Source organism: Eriocheir sinensis, chromosome 17, assembly GCF_024679095.1.
Source record: "Eriocheir sinensis breed Jianghai 21 chromosome 17, ASM2467909v1, whole genome shotgun sequence".
Classification (NCBI taxonomy): domain Eukaryota; kingdom Metazoa; phylum Arthropoda; class Malacostraca; order Decapoda; family Varunidae; genus Eriocheir; species Eriocheir sinensis.
The window spans coordinates 8,540,788-8,563,365 of NC_066525.1; the positions used below are offsets into that span (position 1 = coordinate 8,540,788).

Consider the following 22,578-nt stretch of genomic DNA (forward strand, 5'->3'; position numbering starts at 1 on the left):
TTCCCCTCTCCCTCCCTTCCCTTTACTCCCCTCCCCTTCCCCCTCTCCCCCTCCCTTTGGTAAATAAACACTGCTCGCGCCACCTGGCCAAGGCATCGGGGTTTCACTTGATTTAAAGGGTGAGGAAACCTGCTCGTGACGGGGGAAGGAAGGGGGATGAGTAGGTTACCCCTCCCTCCCTTCCTCCCTCCCTTCCTCCCTTTCTCCCTTCCTTTTGTCCTGGTCTTGCCTTCCTTGTTCACTTGGTCGTCGTGTTACGTGTTCTGTTTATCTTTCCTCCGTTTAAACTCTGTCATTTTACTTTAGTTTTACCTTGTCTTCTTTTTTTTTTTGTCTTTTATCCTCTGTCATGCATCTATTTCATCGCGTGCGTCATCGTGCTACAGTTTCCCGCTATTTTCTAGTCTCGGAATGTCATCTTGCATCAGTTTTCACCTCGCCGAATCATTCATTTTTTTTCCTTCTCTTTTTTAACCTCTCATCTTACTTCATTCTTTCCTCATCTCAACATGCATCTTTTTTCCTTCTCTCCTAACTTCTTCCACATTGCATCAACCCCGTGCCTTTCTTTCCTTGTTAACTTGCTCCTCGTGTTCTGTATTTCTCTCTTCTTTTCTAACCTCCTTTCTTCTATCTTACACCCAGTCATCCTCCTAAAATGACGTCTATTAGCTAACTTTATTACACCCATCCCTTGCTTCGTCTGCCTCATCCCCGTTTTCATCATGCAATTATTTTATTTTTTTACCATCTAACATCTGCCTGCCACTGTGCACCTTGCCGTTCAGTCTTCAACACACCTACAACGTTCCTGGCTGAGTCTACGCCTGGGCTCTACAGATGACGCCGTCTGACCCAGTAGTCCCTCCGTCAGGCCTCACGCTTCACGGACCAAATATCACTTTACAGCAGAATAACCCTCACCCGAGCCCAGGTGTCATATTCTCATTTCGCCGCCAAGCACACACATATGTCAAGACTTTAGTAGGACTTGTAAGCCTTTCCATGGGTAGTTTTATGACCCTGGTGGTAGTTTGACAAAGCTTATATACTATGAATGTGAAACACGCTTATGAGAACCCGATTGACCTCCTCTACGATCTTTGGAAATAGTTGATGTAAGAATGGGGGAATCGTCTGAGAAAACCGACCCAGGACTCATATTCTCAGGTGCTTTTGGCTCCCACAACAAATATTTCCAAAGGGCACACAGGAGATTAGTCTAGTTCCCATGAGTGTTATCCTGTCAGACTATCATTAGCCTCATAAAACTACCAATGGAAACACCCACAGCAACCTCTACGAAACCCTTATCCAATGTTGTTGTGTGAGCCCCGAAATGTTTAAGATAGGCCCAGGGCTGTCTACCCAATCCTACCCGTGCCCACCGCTCCTGTCAGCTTTCCCCACCCTTGGCTAGTCCTCGGGCTCGTCGGACGGGATATCGGGTTACAATGGAAGCGCCCCAGTAGCTCTCCCATGCCCACTACTGCCCGCGTCTCCTCGTATCCGTGTCCTCCATTCCTGTCTCCTGTTCATGCATATCTCTCTGTCGCATGTCTGCCGCTAGTACCTGCCCCCGTGGTCATGCTACATACTAAAGGACACAAAAGGATACACTAGGATATTCGGATGCTTCAAAAGGCAACTCGTTCTGCCTTGGTAGCTCCGGAGAACCAGTTATTTACGATCTGCTTCCCCCTCCCCATTCACATACCCAACTAACCTCCATTTGTAGCCTTCAGTCGTCTTTGCATAAACTATATACTTCCTTGATTGGTTCCATTCTTCCACTACCTACTCTGAAACCAGTTCTTGCCCATCTACCCCCTGGACCTGTGTTTATCCAATCTGTACCCGTTGCTGTAAGACTTAACACTTTTTTCAGTACCATATAAGTAGTTTAGTTGATCATCTCAGTCCATTTAGGTCCGGTTTTTATTTATTTATTTATTTATTTATTTATTTTATTTTTTTCAAAGGAAGACATTACCTTCATCCCCATACCGTCCTCCCTTTCTTTATGCCCTCTGTTATCTGCCCATTCACCCCTTCCTTTTCTCTCCTTCCCCCTTTACACCCTCATTAATCACCTCAGTTCATTTAAGTCTTCGTTTTTTTTATTTTATTTATTTATTTATTTATTTATTTTTTTTTTTTACCTTCATCACCACACCTTCCTATCTTCCTTTGTGTCCTCTATTTTCTGCCTAGTCACCCTTTACTTTCCTCTCCTTCCTCTTTACACCCTCATTAATCACCTCAGTTCAGCTTTTTTTTTTTTTTTTTTTTTTTTTCCTTCGTCTTATCTTCCTTTATGTCCTCTATTTTCTGCCTAGTCACCCTTTATTATTCTCTCCTTCCCCTTTACACCCTCATTAATCACCTTAGTTCACTTAAGTCTTCGGTTTTTTTCATTACCTCCATCACCATACCTTCTTATCTTCCTTTATGTCCTCTATTTTCCGCCTAGTCACCCTTTAGTTTTCTCTCCCTCCCCCTTTACAGCCTTACTAATCACCTCAGTCCATCATTTAAGTCTTCAGTCCAGTCTTCTTTTTTCTTTTTTCTCTTTTTTTTTTCAATGGATGGCATTTTCTTCTCTCATCACCATACATTCCTGTCTTCCTTTATGCTTCCTGTTTCCTGCATAACCAGCCCTTACCTCTCTGCTTTCTTCCCCTTTCCACCTCACCATCACCGTCTGCTAATATTCCCACTGCTGCCTCTTCATTTCCCTCCCCCTCACCAGCCCTCTTCCTCCTGCCGCCTGTGTCCCTCCACGTTCATGGCTGCGTTCCCATTTTCCACCTCGCCATCACATTCTCTCGCCCCTTAATTCTCACTTACTGGCTGCCCACTTTCCTCCACACATTCGCCGGCCGCTTCTGCCTGATTGTCCCCTTCTAACGCCCGCTGATGTTGGTTCACTCCCTCGCTCATAGTCTGGCTTAAATTCAATTATCCGCTGCTTTCCATGTCTTTCTTTCCTTCCCATTTGACTTCCTTATCTTTTCACATGTCATTTATGGTGGAAGGTTATCTTTTGTTTCCCGTCTTCCCTGCTTGTTATCTTCGCGATTTCTCTTACCTCACTGCTTTCTTATCTACCTTTCTTTTCTTGCACCTCTTCCTTTCTCCTCTTCCTCTCCCCTACTCCTATACCCCCTCCTTTTTACTTCTTCCCCCTCTTCTTCTTTTTGCCCCTACCATTATCATGTCTCGTTCTTCTACCTTTTTTTTATATCATTCAGCTAACTTTTTTCTCCTTACATCTATTTTCGTTCCTCCTCATCTCCCTTTCTTCTCTTTCTATTATCACCCCTTTCTATCTCCCCTTTGATATGTCCTCGTCTGCTTCTTTTTTTCCTTTTCTGTCACCTCCCTCCCTTTCTCCGCTTCTTCATCGTCCTATCTTTCTCACGTCTTCTTATCTTTCCTTCTTCTCTCCTTTTCTTGGCCTTATGTCTTTCAAGTCACTATCATAAACGTTCTTACTTTTTTTTTTCTTTCCTTTCTTTTTTTCCTTCTTTGCTATCTTTCTTACCCCTCCTTTTCTTAACCCCTCTTGTCCCTCTTGTCATTATCATCTACTTTCTTTTCTTTCTTTCTTCTCTTTCTGCTACTCCCCTCTTTTTCTCCTCTTATCATTTTACCATCTTTCTTTCCTCTCCTGCCATCATCATCTTTCTTTTCTTTCGTTTATTCTTTTTCTGCTACTCCCCTCCTTTTTATCCCCTTATTTTCCTATCTTTCTTTCCTTTTTTCCCTTTCTTGACCTTTTTTACTATCTTTCCATGACCTTATCTCTCCTGCCACCATCATCTCCCTTTCTTTATTTTCTTTTCTTCATTTTCCCTCCCCTCTTTTTCTCCCCTTCTAACCCACTCTACACCCCATGCCCTTCTTCCTATCCCTGTCCCTCCAGCCGGGCATGGCGTTGAGAGCCGCCGCAGGTAGAGTTGCGACAAACCCTATTGATCTAAACCACTGGCGGAGGCTGAGGCACGGAGAGGCTGGAGGAGGCAGAGGCGGAAGAGGAAAAGGGAAGACGAAAAGGAGGAGGGTAAAGGCCAAGTACTGAAGAGAGTGGAAGATGAGCAAGAAGACGCAGTAAAAGAAACCATTAGATTGGATATGAGGGTTCTCAGACGTTTTCCTCTCGTCCTCGTTCTCGTTTCCCTCTCGTCTCTCCCTCGTTTCGTCTCGTTTTTCTTTTGTTTCTTTCGTCTCGTCTCGTCTCTCATTCTTGTTCAGTTTCTTCTCCCTCTTCTTCTTCTTCTTCTTCCTCTTCTGCGTGTATATTTGTGTGTGTGTGTGTGTGTGTGTGTGTGTGTGTGTGTGTGTGTGTTAGCGCGTTCGAGTGAGAGCAAACTTAATTTAGAACGACTTGTAAAGATTAGGGTTGAACTTAACACACGGTAAAACGTAAAGAAAAAGGAAAGTGTTTGTGAGAGGAGGGGCAAGAGGAAAAGCTGGAGTAGGAATCGAGGGAGGGATAGTGAGGAATGGGCGCTGTTTAAAGTAGCAGTGGGCGCAGGAGGGAAGGCAGCCATGAACTGAGGGAGGGAGGAAAGAGGGGCGGAAGGGAAGGAGAGGCCTTTGTGCTGCTGTGGGGGGGAGTCAAGGAAGGGGATGAAAGTGTGTGTGTGGGGGGGGCGGGGGTGAGGGGTAGGCAGAAACAGGGAGATGAGGCACTAATGAGGGAGGAGGAAGAGAGGGGGGAGAGGTAGTTTTGTTTAATGGGTCTTTTTCATAGTCTCTTCACCATCCTTTAGTCTCCCGCGCCCGCCGCCTCCTCGCTGCCTCCCTTCCCAGCAGGTGACTTTGAAGGGAACTATCAAAGGCCGGCACAGTGGAGGTCACGAGTAGACACGTAAATACTGACTTGCCAGATATTGCCTCTGCTCCCTCCCTCAGACTCCTTTGAGAGAGAGAGAGAGAGAGAGAGAGAGAGAGAGAGAGAGAGAGAGAGGGGGGGGGGGGTTTACAGGCCATTTTGAGTATCCCAAGATTATTAGGGGGCGGGTCAGCTCACAAATATCTTTCAACATGGCATGGCGGCGGCCGCCGGTGCAGCCAGCGGCGGATGTCTGCGGGGGGCCGCGTAACCGGCTGCGGCGTGACAGCTGGTCACATTCTTTTAATAAAAAAAAAATAAGAAACGCTTCTTCATTTCTTCGTAATATTAGTGACGCGTGAAGGACAGTGACGTGCCGCAATGCTGGCTCACGCATCATTCAAGTACTGGTATTAGTTATCTCCACATCCACCTGAATCCTCTTGAATATTGAGATAAACGGAAGTCTAGCTACAGTTGTAATACATACATACATATATATATATATATATATATATATATATATATATATATATATATATATATATATATATACACACACACATTCACACAACCACACACACACTCCTCCCGCATGACGATGCAGGGCAGTCTGCGGGGGCCCAGTGACGGGATGACAGACATGACGTGGTGACTGTGCCCGGCAGGTCAGGGAGGGAGTTCGTTCATTATCAAGTAGGGGCACATTTCACTGATGCAGTACTCGCAATTATTATTTTGATGGCTGTTTCCTCCTTCATGCCTTACCCTCCTTCAACCCTGAACTCCGTGCCTATTAGTGTTGTCCGCCCGCCCCGCTGAACCCCTATGCAGCCTTCCTCCCTCCGCACGTGCCTGGCCCCGCCGCCCAGGTGAGGCACGCCCCACCGTAAATATACCCAGCCGCCAGCCCTCCCTTCTCGCGCCCCCTCTTCTCCCCCAGCCAACACGTTTCTTCGTTTATTGTTACCGAAGCTTTACACGTTTACCCCTCCCGATTTTCTAAGTTCCTCGCAACAGACGTAACGAGTGACACACACACACACACACACACACACACACACACACATACATATGAGTTCTCCACCCCCCCTCCAGTAACACTATGTTCGTTGTTTCACAGTGGAGGGTTGTAGTATAAAGTGTAGGGAAGGTTTCGAGGCCAAAATGTTTGCGGTGACCTTTGCTTAAAGTTCAAGAACAATCTCTTACTTCTAGTTTATCCCAAGTTGTAAAGTAATGTGAGGTGTTAACAGTCCCCGGGAGTAATGCTGAAAGGAAATGTTTAAGGTGCTGACACATGGCCTTCGTTGTGTGTGGTTTTTCGTAATCAAATTGTTTAACCTACATGTCAATATATATTCAGGAATATGTTATTTTATTATACACAGAATCTCAGCTGGACTATAAATCATGGGAAGACACTGTGAATATTTTGCCTGACTTTTGTTTGCCTGCCCCAGCATCCCGTCACTGCCATCGTGTAGGGTCTACGAGGTGTAGTGGATAACTAAGTTAGCCTATAAATCCATTTTCTCTGTGTCTTAAGGTGTAGAAAATGGTAATTTAAGGGTAAACGACTTCAAATTTATAACAGTGTAGTCATCGCAAATTTTCATATTCAACACTGTCCCTTTAGATTCTGGATATTCATGAGATGATTTATTACGTAATTTTGTTTACGTGGAACTCCCAGAGCTGGTCCACCAAGGCACGCCGCACGGAATGGAGGAGTGGACGCTAGCCAGTATGGGAGCCCTCGGTGGCTGCTCTGAGCTGAGACTGAACTAAATAAGACAATTAAAAAAAAACTTCGTAAACGTATCACTGACTCTTTGTCTCTTGCTTTTTAATTCACTCCTTTATCTCTGACCTTTCATTCCCTTTCATACATTTTATTTCATACTAATAACTACCATCTTGCCCTTTTGTTTACCTTCTCGCCACTCACCCTCTATACGCGTGTTTGTCCATGTACCCCCCCCCCTCCCCCCACAGTCAAAGAGAGAAAAAAAGAAGCTAGCATAGGTGGAAGCTGTAAACTGACGGAAGAAGTAGAGGCGGCGACACGGTGCTGCTGGGGCGAATATGTCTCCGGGAGGGGCGGGGGCGGTGTGAGGGGTGAGGGACGAGTTTGAGTGAGCGGTGTGAGGTTACTGGCGGGGGCACGAGAGGATGGGGGTGAGGCAGGCCAAGTTTCAGCTTAGAGGCTAATCGAAAGACTCCGTTGGGGCTTCTAGTGTTAAGTCAAGTCCTCCGGCGATAAGGTGAAGGGTATGGGATAGGTAACAGTAGAGGTAGAAGTAGCAGCAACAGAAGATATGGAGGAGGAGGAAGAGGAGGCTGATACTTGAGAGAGAGAGAGAGAGAGAGAGAGAGAGAGAGAGAGAGAGAGAGAGAGAGAGAGAGAGAGAGAAGTGTGGAGCAGTAAGAAGGTTTAGAGACAGAAAAAGAGGCATGGAGAACACGATCGGGTTGAAGAAGAGGCACAGCGAGGAGGGTGAGTGGCAGGAGGAGGGGGAAGGGGTGTGGCTGGGAGGAAAGAAGGGGATGCAACACGCGACCCCTCATACCCACACCTCACCGCTCGTGTGTGTGTGTGTGTAGTCTCAAGACACCCTCCTGGCTTCTGCTTTCCTGTCTTCCTGATGTTACAGTCGGGGGAAGACCTTGGTGTTGCAGAGCACGTTCTCAGGCTGCAGAGACTTGAGAGGTCTGAGGATTTGCCTGAGAGGTGAAGCAAGTGCGAGGAGGTAAAGGAGGAGGGAGGGAGGGAGGTAAGAGTGGGGCGAGGACAGAGGTGTGTTTGTCGGCACTCCCGGACACGCCTCAGTCCCACTCCCTGTGCTTTTTGAGGCGGTGTGCAGTGCCCTGAGTGTGTAAGCGAGGGATGGATGAGCGAAGGCGCCTGCGAGTTTAGTGGAGTGAGAAGTGATGAGTGAGTGAGTCTGGCGCACCCCCGAACATATACTCTTCACGGCGTACAGCTAGGCGGAAGTTCGTACCCGAGTAGTTACTGAAGATGACATGAACGCGAGTCCCAAGATCGCCTAGGTGAGGAGAGGCACGTATAGCTCACGGGTAACACGCTTGGCACATTCACGGAGCAGTTTCCTATAGTAAAGAGTAAGGTAAAGCTTGGGGCATACGCTTTTAGCTGCGCGTGGCCTCGGTGTTCATCTCCGTTTCGTGGTCACACTTATGTTAATGTTGTGGTAGTTCAGCAGTGGTGCGCGTTGGCAAGAGTTGTTAATAAAGTTATATATTTAGATTAATGTTTTAGCCTCAGTTTTTTTCTCATTTATGTTTACTTTACGAAATAGAAATCAAGTCAAATAAATCAAATGTGCTCTTGACACGTATACAGTTTCCATTCCTTATTTACCCTGACTTATGTTACGCAACCCTACCTCACTGTATGTATGTATGTATGTATTATTATTATTATTATTATTATTATTATTATTATTATTATTATTATTATTATTATTATTATTTATTGCTCCTGTATTAATTAATTTCTTCATATAATACATGCAAGAAAGTGATATTTACATAATCGGTTTTATAATGACAATAGTATTTTTTTTTTTTACCCTCGTGAACATCGGTAATTATAAGTGAAGTAATAATGCGAACGTGTCTCCTTACAGCCGAGGGTGACTTGAGGAGTTTCAGCGAGCGGCGAGACCACTACCGCCACACCGACCACGCCGCCGCCGACCTCTTCACGAAGGACTCCCGTTCGCCGCCGCTCCTCAGCCTCTACGACAAGGCTCACCAGACGCCCGTGCACATCATGCGAGAGATCGATCAACTGAGGTATGCCTTCAGGATGTAGTAGTAGCTGTAGTAGTAGTAGTAGTAGTAGTAGTTGTAGTAAAGTTTCAGTATGGAAACTCCACGCCAGTTATTCTAAAGATGTTTAAAGTTCTTATGAAGGTCACCCAGTACATGCTGAAGCCAGAGCTGGATATTCTTGTGACTAATATAAAGGAATGCTAGCTAATGTTTCGTGAAAATAGCTACACAAATATTACTGAGAAGCCTTAGAAGAAAAGTCAATGGAGTAAATACTGTATCTTTTCCATCCCTTTAAACCTGGCTTAGCAGCATTATTGGACATGACTGGACTCAGCGGAATTTCTTGTGACTATTCTTTTTTCTTCTTACAGAGACGACGGGGTACGAAGTTCTCGATACTTCTTCTGCGAACCTGTCCTCGGCGACTCGTTGAAGAAGGAAAAACTCCGAAAATTGAACCTCGACATCGAAACGAGAAGGGTGAGTGTGCTGTTATGGGGGGGGGGGGGGACATTCAACCGTGATCAGTAATGTTAATCTAAAGTAGGTAGTAAACTAACTCCAGTAAAGTAAGTAACCAAAAGCCCTGCTAAGTAAGTACCCACAGTACCTCCACCAGTTGCAGCGGAAATGGCCAGCATGGAGGCGACCCAAACAATGACACAATCTAGCTCGTGTGTGTGTGTGTGTGTGTGTGTGTGTGTGTGTGTGTGTGTGTGTGTGTGTGTGTTTAGGTTCATTGCACGTATTCATATGGTATGTCCTATTTTCCAAAATCTGCAATCACTATTTGATGGCCAGTTATGTGGCACGTGAATATGACAAAATATGGTGAAAAGGAGGAAGAAGAGGAGGACCTCCGAGAAAGTTAACAATATGAAAGTTTCGGAAAAAGGATTTAACGCACCGATTGGAATATTTTATTCATTTATTGAGTAGATTATTGATTTATTTATTGAGTAGCTCATGGATTTATTCATTTAAGTATGCCCGCTGCTCGCTTAGAGTCGTAGGTGAGTCCTCGGCGAGGGTCTAACTGAGTCCCCCACGCTGGCGGTCCTACCCCGCACTGGGGCTGCATGTAACCCGAGACTGGTGCAAGGATGTGCTGGTATGGTGAGGGGAAGGGGAAGAGGGGCCCGACACACACACACACACACACACACACACACACACACACACACACACACACACACACACACACACACACTCAAACGTTGGAATGTCGAGCGCACTTTACGAGCCACGACAAAATCTACATCTCCCCACCCAGACGACGGATGGACCTCCTAGTCCCACGGGATTAAGCTGAACGTGTGACTGATGTTTTCAATATAAATGAGTTCTTTCATATCACTGCGAATCACCCTGAGCCGAGTGTGGCAGACCGACTCGCTTACCTTGGGTGTCACTAGCACTGGTTTTAGTTATTGAGCGCAGCGTGACCCTCACTGTCAGTTTTGACCGCTAGGAGGCAGGCCGATACGAGTTCCTTGCCGTCGAGTTATTGACTACTTGCTTGCTGCTCGTTCATGTCCCTCATGACGGGAATACCCGAGTGAATAAGCAGCTCACGTTTTCCATCACTTTTGTGCACAGGGATCCTTCTGTAGCATACGCCAGCTTCCCAAAATTAGCCTTAACGGAGCGGCCTTTGTAGTCTCTGTTCTCACAACGCTACCCAAGGACGTCGCCTGCATGTCGCGGTGCGTGGCGAGGCATGTAAGACAGGGTGGCGTGAATCACTGCTCCGGCGTGCATGTGTAACTTTGCGCCTCGAATTGTGTTACCTCAGCCATATTTCCTGCTCCCGCGCCGGCCAGTGCTTCCGCTCTTTTTCCTTGGGTGGCTCGTGATGCTAAGCGGTCCAAGCATTTCCTCTACAACTGGAGGCTGGGGAAGAAAAAAGTTTACTCGTTATTTTGTGTTAATCAGGTAATGTCATGTACACACACACACACACACACACACACACACACACACACACACACACACACACACACACCAATAATACAAGAAAACTATGAGGCAAGCGAATAGTTAGTAAACTGAAATAGGGAGAGAATAACTTTGCACCTGACCTGTCGCTGTTGTAAAAAAAAAAAAGAGGGATTAGTCATCTTATCAGTAACATTTCTTTCCTGTGAGTTTTCAGGCTTATCTGATAAATATAATTACTATGCCATATCTGCTTAGCATCTGTACTTGACGCCTGATTATAACCGTTGGTATGTGCTTGGAAGTCACCTGTTTGGAGAGGTCAGGTGTTGGGGAAAGCTTCTGGGTAACTTGTGTGCGGAAGTGGTGGTTCATTCTCTCCTATTGATTAATCATCCAGCCGCGCCCTCCACTCAGTACCAGCTCCGGCGTAAGTGAGTCCTTTCGTTAGTAAGTCAACTTGTTCCGTCGGCTTCAATCATCAGGCGCCGCCACACCTACGGTCATGAAGTAGTTAGCATAACGAGAAGGCTGAGTGCAGGAGGCAATGGTGTGGTCACGATGTGGCTGCGGTGTCCCGGCCAGACTTGTCCACCTGATAACCTTGCCGCGCTGGTATATTTTCCGGCCTCGACTTTTTCTTGCTCGCCCACACGCAGATTGTCTCGTGGTGATCGGTCGTCACACCTTGCCTTCCAGGCTGCTTCATCACCAGTCTTCGACCTGGTGGCTGCTGACGCTGCCCAACATTGATCACATTTCTCTTCAGGACTAACGCATGACCTTTCATAAATTTTACCAGCGTAGCAAAGAATACCCGGTACTAAGAATGAGATGTAAAAAAAAAATAATAATAATAATAACAAAAGATTACGCATATTTCTCTTATTCTTGTCTGGACGAGGCGAGAGCTGGGAGGGGCGGAAGGGAAAGTGAGGCTGGGGTGTCCTGCGTGTAAAGGAAGGGTGTGAGGTCATGACCAAACTCGTCATTTCTTGGAGGTGCTCATTTCGGGGATGGGCTTTCAGTGTCACGATGGGCCACGTTTGGTGGGGCACGATTTGTCCGGCTTTGTGCTCCGTGTGGCGAGATGTGGCACCTGCCTCCATCTGTGCTCAGTGTCTGAGCATCAAGTGCATCTCAGTCGTGTTGCTGCTGTGCTCGTGGGAGGTCGTGTTAGTGTGCGTTACTCGCCTATCTCAAATAACAGTTCGTTCAGGTTTTTAATCAAAAATATATATAAGAGAATATCAAATGTGACTTAATCTGGCTCGGTATTACGCGACAGTGCTGCAGTGATGAACTTATCGGTGGAGAGGAATGTGGAAGATATTAAAGGGAAGGTGTGATCAGCTGTGCCGGGTCGTGGGTCGTCGTCTGCCAGGATCCTGCAGCTGCCATAGACGTGCAGCTGTCCTTTTTTCCACTCTTAAGTCCCCTCCTGCATCAGGTACGCTGACATGCCCGAGGGAGGCGGGACTCCGAGCGGGCAGCCTCCCACTGGGCCGCGTCCACCATGCCTGGTGTTGACTGTTGGCATGGTTTCCTTGTGTCACTCTGAGGGGTTCGGTCAGTACGAGTGCTCTTTTTGTTGTTTCCTCGTGCTAAAAATGAAGCACTGCACTTAGAAGAATCACTACACAGAATTGCGGAAGCTGCTAGATGAATAGAGAAGGCTGCTGCCGATATAATATGAATGCGAAAGTCTTATCCAGCACTGATAGTTGTGTTTGTCTTGTGATAGAGGCCACACAGCGTTATCCTGTGTCCTCATATCCCTCGTCGTCAAGCGCAGTAATCTATTACATTTCCAAATAGAGGTAGGCATCATAATAATTAGCAGACTTTATATTGGGGTCCTTCTTATTGTTGTAGTATAAACCTTTACAAGTCTGTGTTTGGTTCGTGTCTTATAATGTACCAGAAAGACCTTTGGAGTTTAAACACTGTGGTGGTCATATATAGAAGTAAATGGCTGGTCATGTAATGAGTATCAAAGGTTTTATCAACAAGTCAGCAGTGTCCTCCCAAGAGAGACCAATAGGTAACGAGGCGCTTCACCCTAAGTGTGTGTGTATCGGGGAAGTAATGGCCAGGGTTATGACTTGTATTGAACAATCTCGACTGGGAGGTGCAATAGATGCTCGTTTAATGTACTGAATATCAGAAAGAGGTTACTATATTCGCTCTGTTTGATATACCTTTGATGAAAAAAAAGGCACCTGTCAGTATAGGCTCACAGGACTCCCACGTTGTACGGAGACGGCAAATCACGATGAAAGGAACCATGGGGTAGGTGATACAGGTGAAGCTTGCATCATGGAGTTATCTTAGAGCTACTCGGTGCAAAGAGAAAGGGATATGAGGTATGGAAGATGGCCGACGTACGCACGAGTGGCGACGTGGGGCTGACGCTGCAGTGTTTGTGTCAAGCAGGGCGGGGGGAAGGGGGAGAAGAGAACAATGTGCGCGCCAGTGGTGGTGATGATGGGATGTAGAGTGAAGAAACGTGATTAAGCTGCAGGTTCCTGTGTCATTAAAGAGGGGAATGGGTCTTGCCGCTCCGCCACACCCACTCTGCGTCTCGCCGGCGTCGAGGCGAGCACCGAGTCGTGACCGGCTGGGGCTGCCGGTGTTGACCCGTCCTGACGAGACACGGGGAAGGGGGTACGCAAACTGTGAGCTGTTCCTACGGAGAGAGAGAGAGAGAGAGAGAGAGAGAGAGAGAGAGAGAGAGAGAGAGAGAGAGAGAGAGAGAGAGAATCAGATAAATCTGCTTTCCGTTTCCCTCAAGAACTTTTCGCTGAGATAGTTTACGACAAATAAGTTGAGTCGCGAAGCAAATTGCAAAGGGCGTGGCGTGGCTCCGTGGCTCAGTGACGGACGGAAGGTCATTGTGTGCGGTTGACACAAAGGGCGGGAGGTGGGGAGCAACGTGAGAGGTGTGAAGGGATGGGTTAATGGAAAGAAAGCGAGGCATTACTGACAGGAGGACAAACAGGTGATAGTTGAAATAGGAGCAGGTGACAATAAGGAGTAAGGGTGTGGGGTCAACAGATGCAGGGGGGGATGGCGACAGACGAGTAAGGTCAACGTGGAGTCGTAGAACAAATTTTTGGTTAAGCTAGCCAAAACTGTGCTTAAATGCAAACATAATTTTAAGAGATGTAAGTACGAAGTTACATTTGCTTGTTCTACTCAAGCGTTAACAATGCATCACATTTCAGTTGAGCTTAATCAACGGTATTTTGAAATTCCGTTTGCGATTATGATTTTCTGGTGCAATCTAAGCCATGACAGGGGAAAGCACAGCCATCATTCAGTCTGCTTTCCCGGCTTGTATATAAATCAATGAATAATCATACAGTACAGGATTCACATATTGTTCTCTTCTTAATTCATTTGAAGGATTGTTCTGAAATAAATAAAATGATGCATTAAACGTCTGAGTTAAGTACACATAATGAATATCTATGTAAATCCGAGTTCGAGTACGCACGTAACATGGACCACCTGCATGAGGGCCTTGAGGCGTGTGTGATCGCCCGGCAGTCAGCTCACCGTCTCCCTGACAGTTGCGCTTCACTGAGCATTGTGTGAGCCGCCGGAATCGAAGAGCTTTGCAAAGGTCACACGAGTGGAAACCGTGATCTGCATTCCTCCATCCGTGAACATTGCGTAGCAGCATAGCCATCTCTTTCACCATCGTCACATCTCACTCATCACACTCGTTTATACTGAAGCAGGAAATACCGGCGAGTGCCTTCACAGTGTGTCACGGGGTGGTACACGATTCAGAGAGGTCCCCGCTGTTTCATACTCATACAAAGTGACTCGTACCAGTAATTTTGCACATGAACAGTCCCAGGCCCGTGACGTATGTGCATTGTGTTTCGTTTTTTGTGTTGTGTTGTATCTTACACGACGGTGAGGCGGGTGTGTTGGCGGCGAGGGCCTCAGGCGAGGGTGTGACAGGGCGTCGCCGCCGCTGCCGTACTGCCGCGCCACACTCCTTGGAACCCACCTGCGTGAAGAAACTGCTTCTTCACCGCAGGTTGGGCGTGGATACTTCTCTTCCAAACCCAAAATAAAATTATCCACCCACAAGTTTTGTTCTCACTTTGACCAAGAGGGAATTACGCAGAGCAAAGAGGATTAGGAGAAGGACCTAAATATAGTTTAACCTGGGTGCTGGACAGGTAAGGAGGGGCGGGGGTGAGGGGAGGTGCAAGCGAGCCGGCGCCACGCTGTCTAGACCTTCCAGTGGTTACTAGTAGAGGGCAAGGAAGGGGGAAGACCTCAGCTTTAGGAGTGTGTGATTTGCAACTTATTCTTCCAATTTCACGCGTCTCATTGATGTTGCTGCCTCGCTGTCCTCCACTGGCGCTGGTCTCGCCAAGGAAAGTTTGTCGCGGTTACCTGCCTCAGACTCGCTGTTTTTTTTTTTTTTTTTTTCCTCTTTGTCTTTTTTCTTCTTCCTCTTCATCATCTGTTTCTTGTTCTTGTTCCTGTTCTTTTTCTTCTCCTTCTTCGTCGTCTTCTTTTTCTGCTTCTTCTTTTCTTCTTCTTCATTACCCCTCATTCTCCTTACCGGGTGACCACAAACAAAGTTCCTCCATTCACGTTGTCCCCGTTTTGAAATTTACGGTTAAAATTTAAAGCTCTGTTTCTCAGTGTGTTTTTATTAGTCCGCCAGTTTACGGAGCTACTCCCCCCATGGTCATAGTAAAGAATATCGATGCAATCAGGAATGAAAATGTTTGTACTCGTTTTTCCTTCTTTCTCCACGGTTTCTACAGCCATTTCGTTTTTTTACCTAAGGCTTTCTTAAACTAACGCAGCATTAAATCATAGAATGTTCGGTGCGACTGTGCTGATTCGACTTGCATGCAGGATTGTTATTAGACTGAAGGCAGGCACTCTACACATCATGATTCATTCCTGGCGTCGCCTCGTCCTAGGCCGGGAAATATCTTGATGAGAAAGGCATCCTCCCCTCGCCACGCCTCCTTTCTTCCCTACACAAGGTCCTTTGGCTGCCACTCCTCGCCCACCTCTCGATATTTATAGTCTGCCTCCCTCACCTACGTAAGACTTTCCTTCTCTCTCCTTAACCCCTGGTGACACGAGTCCGGCCACGTCTTTTCTTTTAATATACCGAGTTTTCCCCTCTCTTTCAACTCACTATCGTGCCTTGAAATGCGTGAATCGCCTGTGTAAACCATATCAATATTGGAGCTGGTCTTAACGTTGCAATCTCACCATCCTGTAGATCACACCAACTCTTATCGGTTTTCCCAGACTTTCTACCTTTTTACAGCAGGGAGCGGCGAGTAGCGGGCTTTTTTTTTCCCTCTGTACTCTTTTTGTTGCCCTTGAGCCGTCTCCTTTGCTGTAAAAAAAAAAAAAAAATATTGAGCATCCTAAAACTGCCGACCCGTAGTTTTCTGGCTTTGGCTTTCCTCACTTCATACAGCTTCCCACCACCCCTGATGTCAGACTAAGTTTCGTTGTAGTTTTCCCCCATCCCTTCTACCCCCACATAAGTTAATCAGAAGCATACCAAACTATATAGCAACTCGTACTTTTCCGACTTTGTTTTCCTCTCCCTCACACAGATTCCCCGTACCCCTATGTCACACTGTCTCTCGTTATTGTTTTCCCCTATCATTTCTTCCCTTATACAATAAGTTAATCAGAACTATTCCAAACTGGCGACTAATAGATATCCGGCTTTGGTTTTCCTTTCCCCTCACACAGACTCCCACTACTCCCTTATGTCACACTCTCGTTATTGTTTTCCTCTATCATTCTAACCCCTATAGAGCAAGTTAATTAGAACCATTACAAACTGCTGTCCCGTAGTTTTCCTCTCCCTTATGCAGATTCCCACTACCCTGTATACCACACTGTCTCGTTCTCGTTATCCCTCATCCCTTTCTGCTCCTACCAAGTTAATCAGAAGCATTCCAAACTGGCGACTCGTATAATTTTCTGATTTTGGCTTTCCTCTCCCTCATGCAGATTCCCAGCACCTACCCCCATGTCACACTATCCCTCGTTATTGCTTTCCTACATCCTTTCTACCCTTATACGACAAGTTAATAAGAAGCATTCCTAACTGGCGACCCGTAGTTTTCCGCCTTTGGTTCTCTTCTTCCTCACACATATTCCCAGTGCACTTTACGTCACACTTTCTCGTTATTGTTGTCCCTCAGCCTTTCTTCCCCTATACAAGTTAATCACAAGCATACCAAACTGCCGCCCCGTTTCTTGTTCTCCCCACCACACCAAAAGACTGGTTCACCGAGTAGTTTCCTCTCATTAGTGACCGTTTTCCCCTTGGTTTTCCCCTTCCACTCCGTCTCAGGCCCTTGTAGTCCTATACCTTGTACTCGAATCTAGCAGCGTCTGAAAACTTTCCTCGTCCCTCCCTTCAACCCAGCCACGGAAGGGCCGGAGGAGCGAGGAGGAAGGGAACGGCGGGGACCAGAGACGAAACTTCAATTGTCGGAAAAAAGGGAGAGACCTTCCCTCCCAACTTTGTACCCCAAGAGATGGTAGACGTAGTTTTCCCTCCCCCCCGCCCCCATCTCTCTCTCTCTCTCTCTCTCTCTCTCTCTCTCTCTCTCTCTCTCTCTCTCTCTCTCTCAACAGCGTAGTGTGCAGCTGGAATTGACGCAGCACCAAAACATCTGACCTTACATTTCTCTCCCATGAGCTTATCAACCCAAAACTCCCTTGACTTCACCGTGATGCTTCAGTACAGGTCACGCAGTTAGACTATTATAGGTAGCTTGTGTACAGGTTAACGTTTGGATCATAGTTCACACAGAGCACTCACTACCTATACCATCACCTCACACCTTGCCTGAAAGTATTAAATAGTACGATAGCGTTTTGTTTTACCAGTTATTTTCCTTGCCGAGATTAGACGCTTTTTTATTTTACCTTTATTTTTACTTCCCTTTCGTTTTTTATCGCTCGCACCATTCTCTATTTTTATCGCCTTCCTCTTGACACTACCCCTCATCACCACCACTCCACATAATATTCCCTCGCTGGAGCCCCATTTTCATCACCCCCCTCCACTCATTACCCTCACCACATCACCACCACTCAACACCTTTATCATCACCACTCATTACCCTACATCACCGAAAACAATACACCACATAACCACCACTCACAACACCCCTTATCACTTCTCGACACCTCACAGTATCCACCATCACTATTCACAACACCACATCACCGCTCTCAGCACTTCACATCATCACCGCTGCCCAAAAGTCAGCATCACCACCATTCACAACACCCCACAGCATCACCCATTCACAGTACGACCCATCAGCAAACCTCGCTCGTCATCATCACCACTTCATCACCATCGCTCACATCACCCCGTCATCACCGCCCACATCCTCCACCCGGAAGTGTACACCAAAATAAGTCTAAAATCAATAGTGCTTTAAATGGGACAGACTGAGCCTCCCTCTTAAGTGTGGGTAGCGGCGACGGTGGTGGTGTGGTCGTGGTGGCGGTGGGCGAGAGGGGGCCGGGAAGGAGTCGATGTGTTCTGAAGGGAGTCCTGCTTCTGTCTCGTGGTTGGAGGAGTAAGGTGACATTTTACTGAACCTTATTTTTCACGGCATAGGAGATAGACCAGAGGCAAACTAACTTACATAAGACTGTAAGTGCCTTTTTATTCTTTTATGAACTGGCAATTTTATCGTGGCTCCGTGACGATAACAGTGGTCTCGGTGCCCTAATTGGTGCTTGTAGTACAGTTTGATATTCCCCAAATATTGACAGTCATTAGGTTCCCCGCCTCCACACCTCTCTTTCTCCTTGTCGCCAGGGGGTGCCAGCGGTAAGATAGCACCCGGTTATGGAAGTCGTATTATTAGCCTGGCGTGCTGCTACCGTACTGGCGGAAAACGAGGACCCAAACTGTAGCGTGAGCTGCACACTCCCGCTGGGCAAAAGGAATAACATTCCTCACGTAGCAAAAACTCGCCGACCCTGCGGCCCCGCGCCTCCTGTTTTTTCTCATCGCAGGTGAATTGCAATACGTTGGTTTGTAACACTGGGTTCGCGTACGCATTAGAAAAAGCAAGTTTTCTCTATGAATGGATGATTTTTTTACAAAGAATATTTAGATGTGTTAAGGGAGAACCGGTAGTGTGTGGGCCGAGAAGTGGTACTACTGGTCTCATTCTCTCGAGGAGGTTAAAAAGAAAATAAAGTGAGAAACTGAGGTTTAGAAAGATGCTGCTTATAAAATATTGTATTTTTTACATCCATCATTAGAGAGAGAGAGAGAGAGAGAGAGAGAGAGAGAGAGAGAGAGAGAGAGAGAATCAAAATTTACTTTTACTCAATGTAGCTTTTGTGGCATATTCCTTTTGTTGTGTTGTCGATCTGTTGGAATTTCATCATTCTGAATACCTCAAAGACAGAATGGCTGGTGCTGGCGAGCAAGTAAACACCCCGTTGGTTTGATACGCAGCTATACAGCACTAGATATTATGATAGATTTCGTGAGTTAGAGATTTTTTTTCAGTCATTCACCGTGATCTGATCATATCACGTCCTGGACTCACAATCGCTCACCAGGACACTTCTGGTGTTGAGCCTAGAGCTACATATTGACGGGTCTTTGAGTGCGGCTGGATCCTCACATTACACCCACACACCCGGAAGGCGGACACAACACAACTCCATCTGACACCCAGTACCCTCCTTGCCCGGTGTCCATACACTTCTGGGTGGCCAGAGGGCATAGATGAAAGGAGATTACCAATCCTTCTCACCTCCCCCAAGGTGTGTGTGTGTGTTTGTGTTTCGTAATTTTCAACACTGTTAAGTCAGGGGATGCCATCGGTTTATGCTCTCCAGCACATTTGGCCGTCATGGCATGATAGTTTCATGTCCCGTAACGTGGTGGTGCCATGCACAATATTACCAGGTGGACAAGGAAGGAGCCAGACGAGTCCAAGGGTCAAAAGGTTGAACCCCAAAGTTTCGGAAAGTATTACTGAGTCACATGTATGCTTTGATTAGAAAATGTAAGTAATGACGAAGCCAAATGTTTGAAAACAGAAGGTAAATCGTCGTAATTGATGGACAGGTGTATAAATGGTGAGTTCTATTTGGCAGTTACTGATCTAAATGTTATCAACTTGTCGAACACACCAGTCGCTGTGATCACTTTATCTTCTAATCCTAACAAAATGCTTGTAAAGATTCTTGGTCATAATTATTTTCAAGGTAGCCGTTGCTTCGCGTTGATTACAATTACCTTCGCCGCTGTAGTTTACCTCCAATGTAAGTTGGCATGTTAATATTATATCAGCTAACTGATGATGACTCGATAATGCTTGTAGTTATAGTGATGGTGGTGGCGGTAGCGGTGCTGGTGGTGGTAGTGTGGTATTGATCTGTCTGAGGACTGTCCGGGGGCTGGAGGAGGCAAGTAGCGGCGCCGGTCGACACGCGCAGTTTCCAACGCCTCGTTCCTCCCACCCGCCTGCCCGCCCCTCCGCTCCGCCCGCCTGCCTGCTCAACACCCACAGTTGTTAGCTCTCCTAGCAGGGGCATGGGCCTTCCTGAGGGAGAGGGTAGAGTGGAGGACGCCCCTATCCAGTCCTGTGCCTGTTGTTCATACCATCAGATACTTGGAAGGAGGCAGGGCGAACACTGGTGACGAGCGGGCAGGTGCCACCCATCATGCCGCCCCCACCTAAACGTTGTAGCGAGGCTGTTGCTGTGGTGGCTGCCCCGCCGTGCCCTGTCATTTGCACTCCGTCCGTGATGTGCTGACCCTCAAATGTGCTGCTAGTCTCCGCAACTTCAGTGACTCAGTGAGTCGTGCGTGTGTGTGTCCGGATGTAATGGTGTTCGCCTCAACCCGGGTGTTGGGTGTTAGCCGTGACTTAGGACAGTGTGGATCCTGTTCGTGTATTGTAGTGGTGATCGCTGTGCAGCACATCTCCTCCCCCCCTCCATTATTTCGGGGCATGAGTGCTGTGCTTCTCGTTTACTCTCCCGTCGCGAGTTGATCGTAGCGCACAACACGAACGCAAACCAATGTAATGTCTCTTGCAGATCTACTGTTACCAGCGTATTCTTGATGACAAGTCATTTGTACCGTTCACCATCATGGTAATGTATGTTAGAAAACTATGCATACAGTGACATTGCGGGACCGCAAATATTATTTCTCCGCCGATTATGATTTTATGGAAAAAGGCGGCAAGGCTTACAAGTTTATGACAATGGACCATGCTTGCGATGTTTCATTATTTATGCAAAGTTACTACGTACTGTGTGGCTTGGTACTGGCGTCGAGTCCTGAAAAATTCAGATGTGGTCCACCGTACTTCTTACTTTATGAAGGTACACACACACACAGCAAGAGTATTATCGACCTTTGCTATAGAAGGGTCCTTGTTTTATATAAGTAAACCGCCGCTCCTCATTGCCGCCTTCATGTAAATTGTGATGTGGCATTTACGCTTGCTCCTTCCAGTGCCTAATTTTCTTTATATGCACCTTTTTATATGTGCTTAGTATTTTGCAGTATTTCGTTGTTATTTCAGTAATCATAAGTGTTCGTAATTACAGCACACTCCATTAGGCCGTGTCTCTAGTGCTGCACAGCCCACGGCATACGACGACACAGTATATGAGGCTGCGGTGTGACTCGGATGACGGCCATCTGTGGTTTGTTTACGCGCTCGTCTGGTGGGAGGGGCCAACGGGGATCATAGCTCGTTGACATTTACATGCAGTGCTGCAGAGAAAGAGAAAAATGTACCAGTCGTAGAATGTAGTTATCAGGTTAACTTACTAGCATAATATGAACACTAGATTACCATAGATTTCGAAATATTCAAAAGTCAATGAACCTCAGCAGTTATAGAAACAGTTGTTCCGGCATCACAACAGTTACTCGATCTTCTTGCCGCTCGTTTTACGCTTCGAACTATCGCTATCGTGGTATATCATCATTGTGCCTTAGGGGAATAAATCAATAAGTATAAATTATAATGCAATCGTATTGCTAACGAATCAAAGAATTCTGGAGCCATGTGGGTAGGTATTAACAGGAATTTGAAGTCAGTCATGTAGCTACTATTCTTCCAAGGCTCACATCAGTTCGGTAGACTCACTCCGTTTGACAAGAAATAATTTAAGTACTTGATTCGCTAGGTTCTTGCTTCTCGTGAAAACTTGCAAGCTAATAAATCTTGATTTATTTATGAAGATTTAACCAGTGACAGCACTACGCCATGCTTTTGCATAAATGCCTACAATGAACATAATAGATGAGGTGCTAAAGTCGTTTAGGGGAAGGGGATTAAAGGGATGAAACTTAGTGTTCGTCAAAGTTTCAGATTTCCTGACGATCCCAACTGAACCTTGAATTCATCTCATTTCTGCTTTTAGCCGTATCCATGCCACCACCTATGCTGCTGGCTGTGCTTCCATTTTATCTGTAAGGCAGGATCAGTCAAGATAAGATAGAAGCTGGAAGACCTGAGAAATTTCAATATGATGAAAATTAATGAAGCTCTAATTTTAGGTTTTAGTGTTAAAAGATGAAAATTGGTATATGAAAAAAAAAAAACATGAATGCAATAAGAAAATTAAACGACGAAGTCACACAAGAGGAACGAAGTAAAACAGGTCGTTGAAGGGTTTAGCGGTGAACTATTTCACCTATAGCGCCTCCGTGATACACAAGCATACCCAAGCTACACTGACCCCTACATGCACATCTGATGTAAGTGTGGATATTAGTAGACCTGACTGATGGTAAAAAGATTTAAGACTATGGCTGACACCCAGTGATTTTTTATTTTAATATTTCTACCTTTAAGAAGCATAGCATAGACTTGGGCCATCCCCTTGACATCCACGTTTGAGAAGCCAGATTGGTTGAGCTGTGGCAACTGCCAGTAAGGAAAACAACTCGTGCACTAGTGTAG

The 22,578-nt window shown here is 46.3% G+C and overlaps 1 protein-coding gene across 3 annotated transcripts in view; it reads left to right on the forward strand.

Annotated features, from left to right (window-relative positions):
- LOC126999907 (mucin-5AC-like) overlaps positions 1-22,578 on the forward strand; it is a 100,313-nt gene that overhangs the window by 41,476 nt on the left and 36,259 nt on the right. For 2 of the 3 annotated variants that reach the window (XM_050863057.1, XM_050863055.1), the window contains exons 2-3: positions 8,494-8,662; positions 9,016-9,124. In XM_050863057.1, coding sequence (XP_050719014.1) covers positions 8,494-8,662; positions 9,016-9,124 — 278 coding nt within the window. Of the gene's footprint in view, positions 1-7,722; positions 7,895-8,493; positions 8,663-9,015; positions 9,125-22,578 lie in introns of those variants that run through there. The other variant, XM_050863056.1, reaches the window with a different exon arrangement.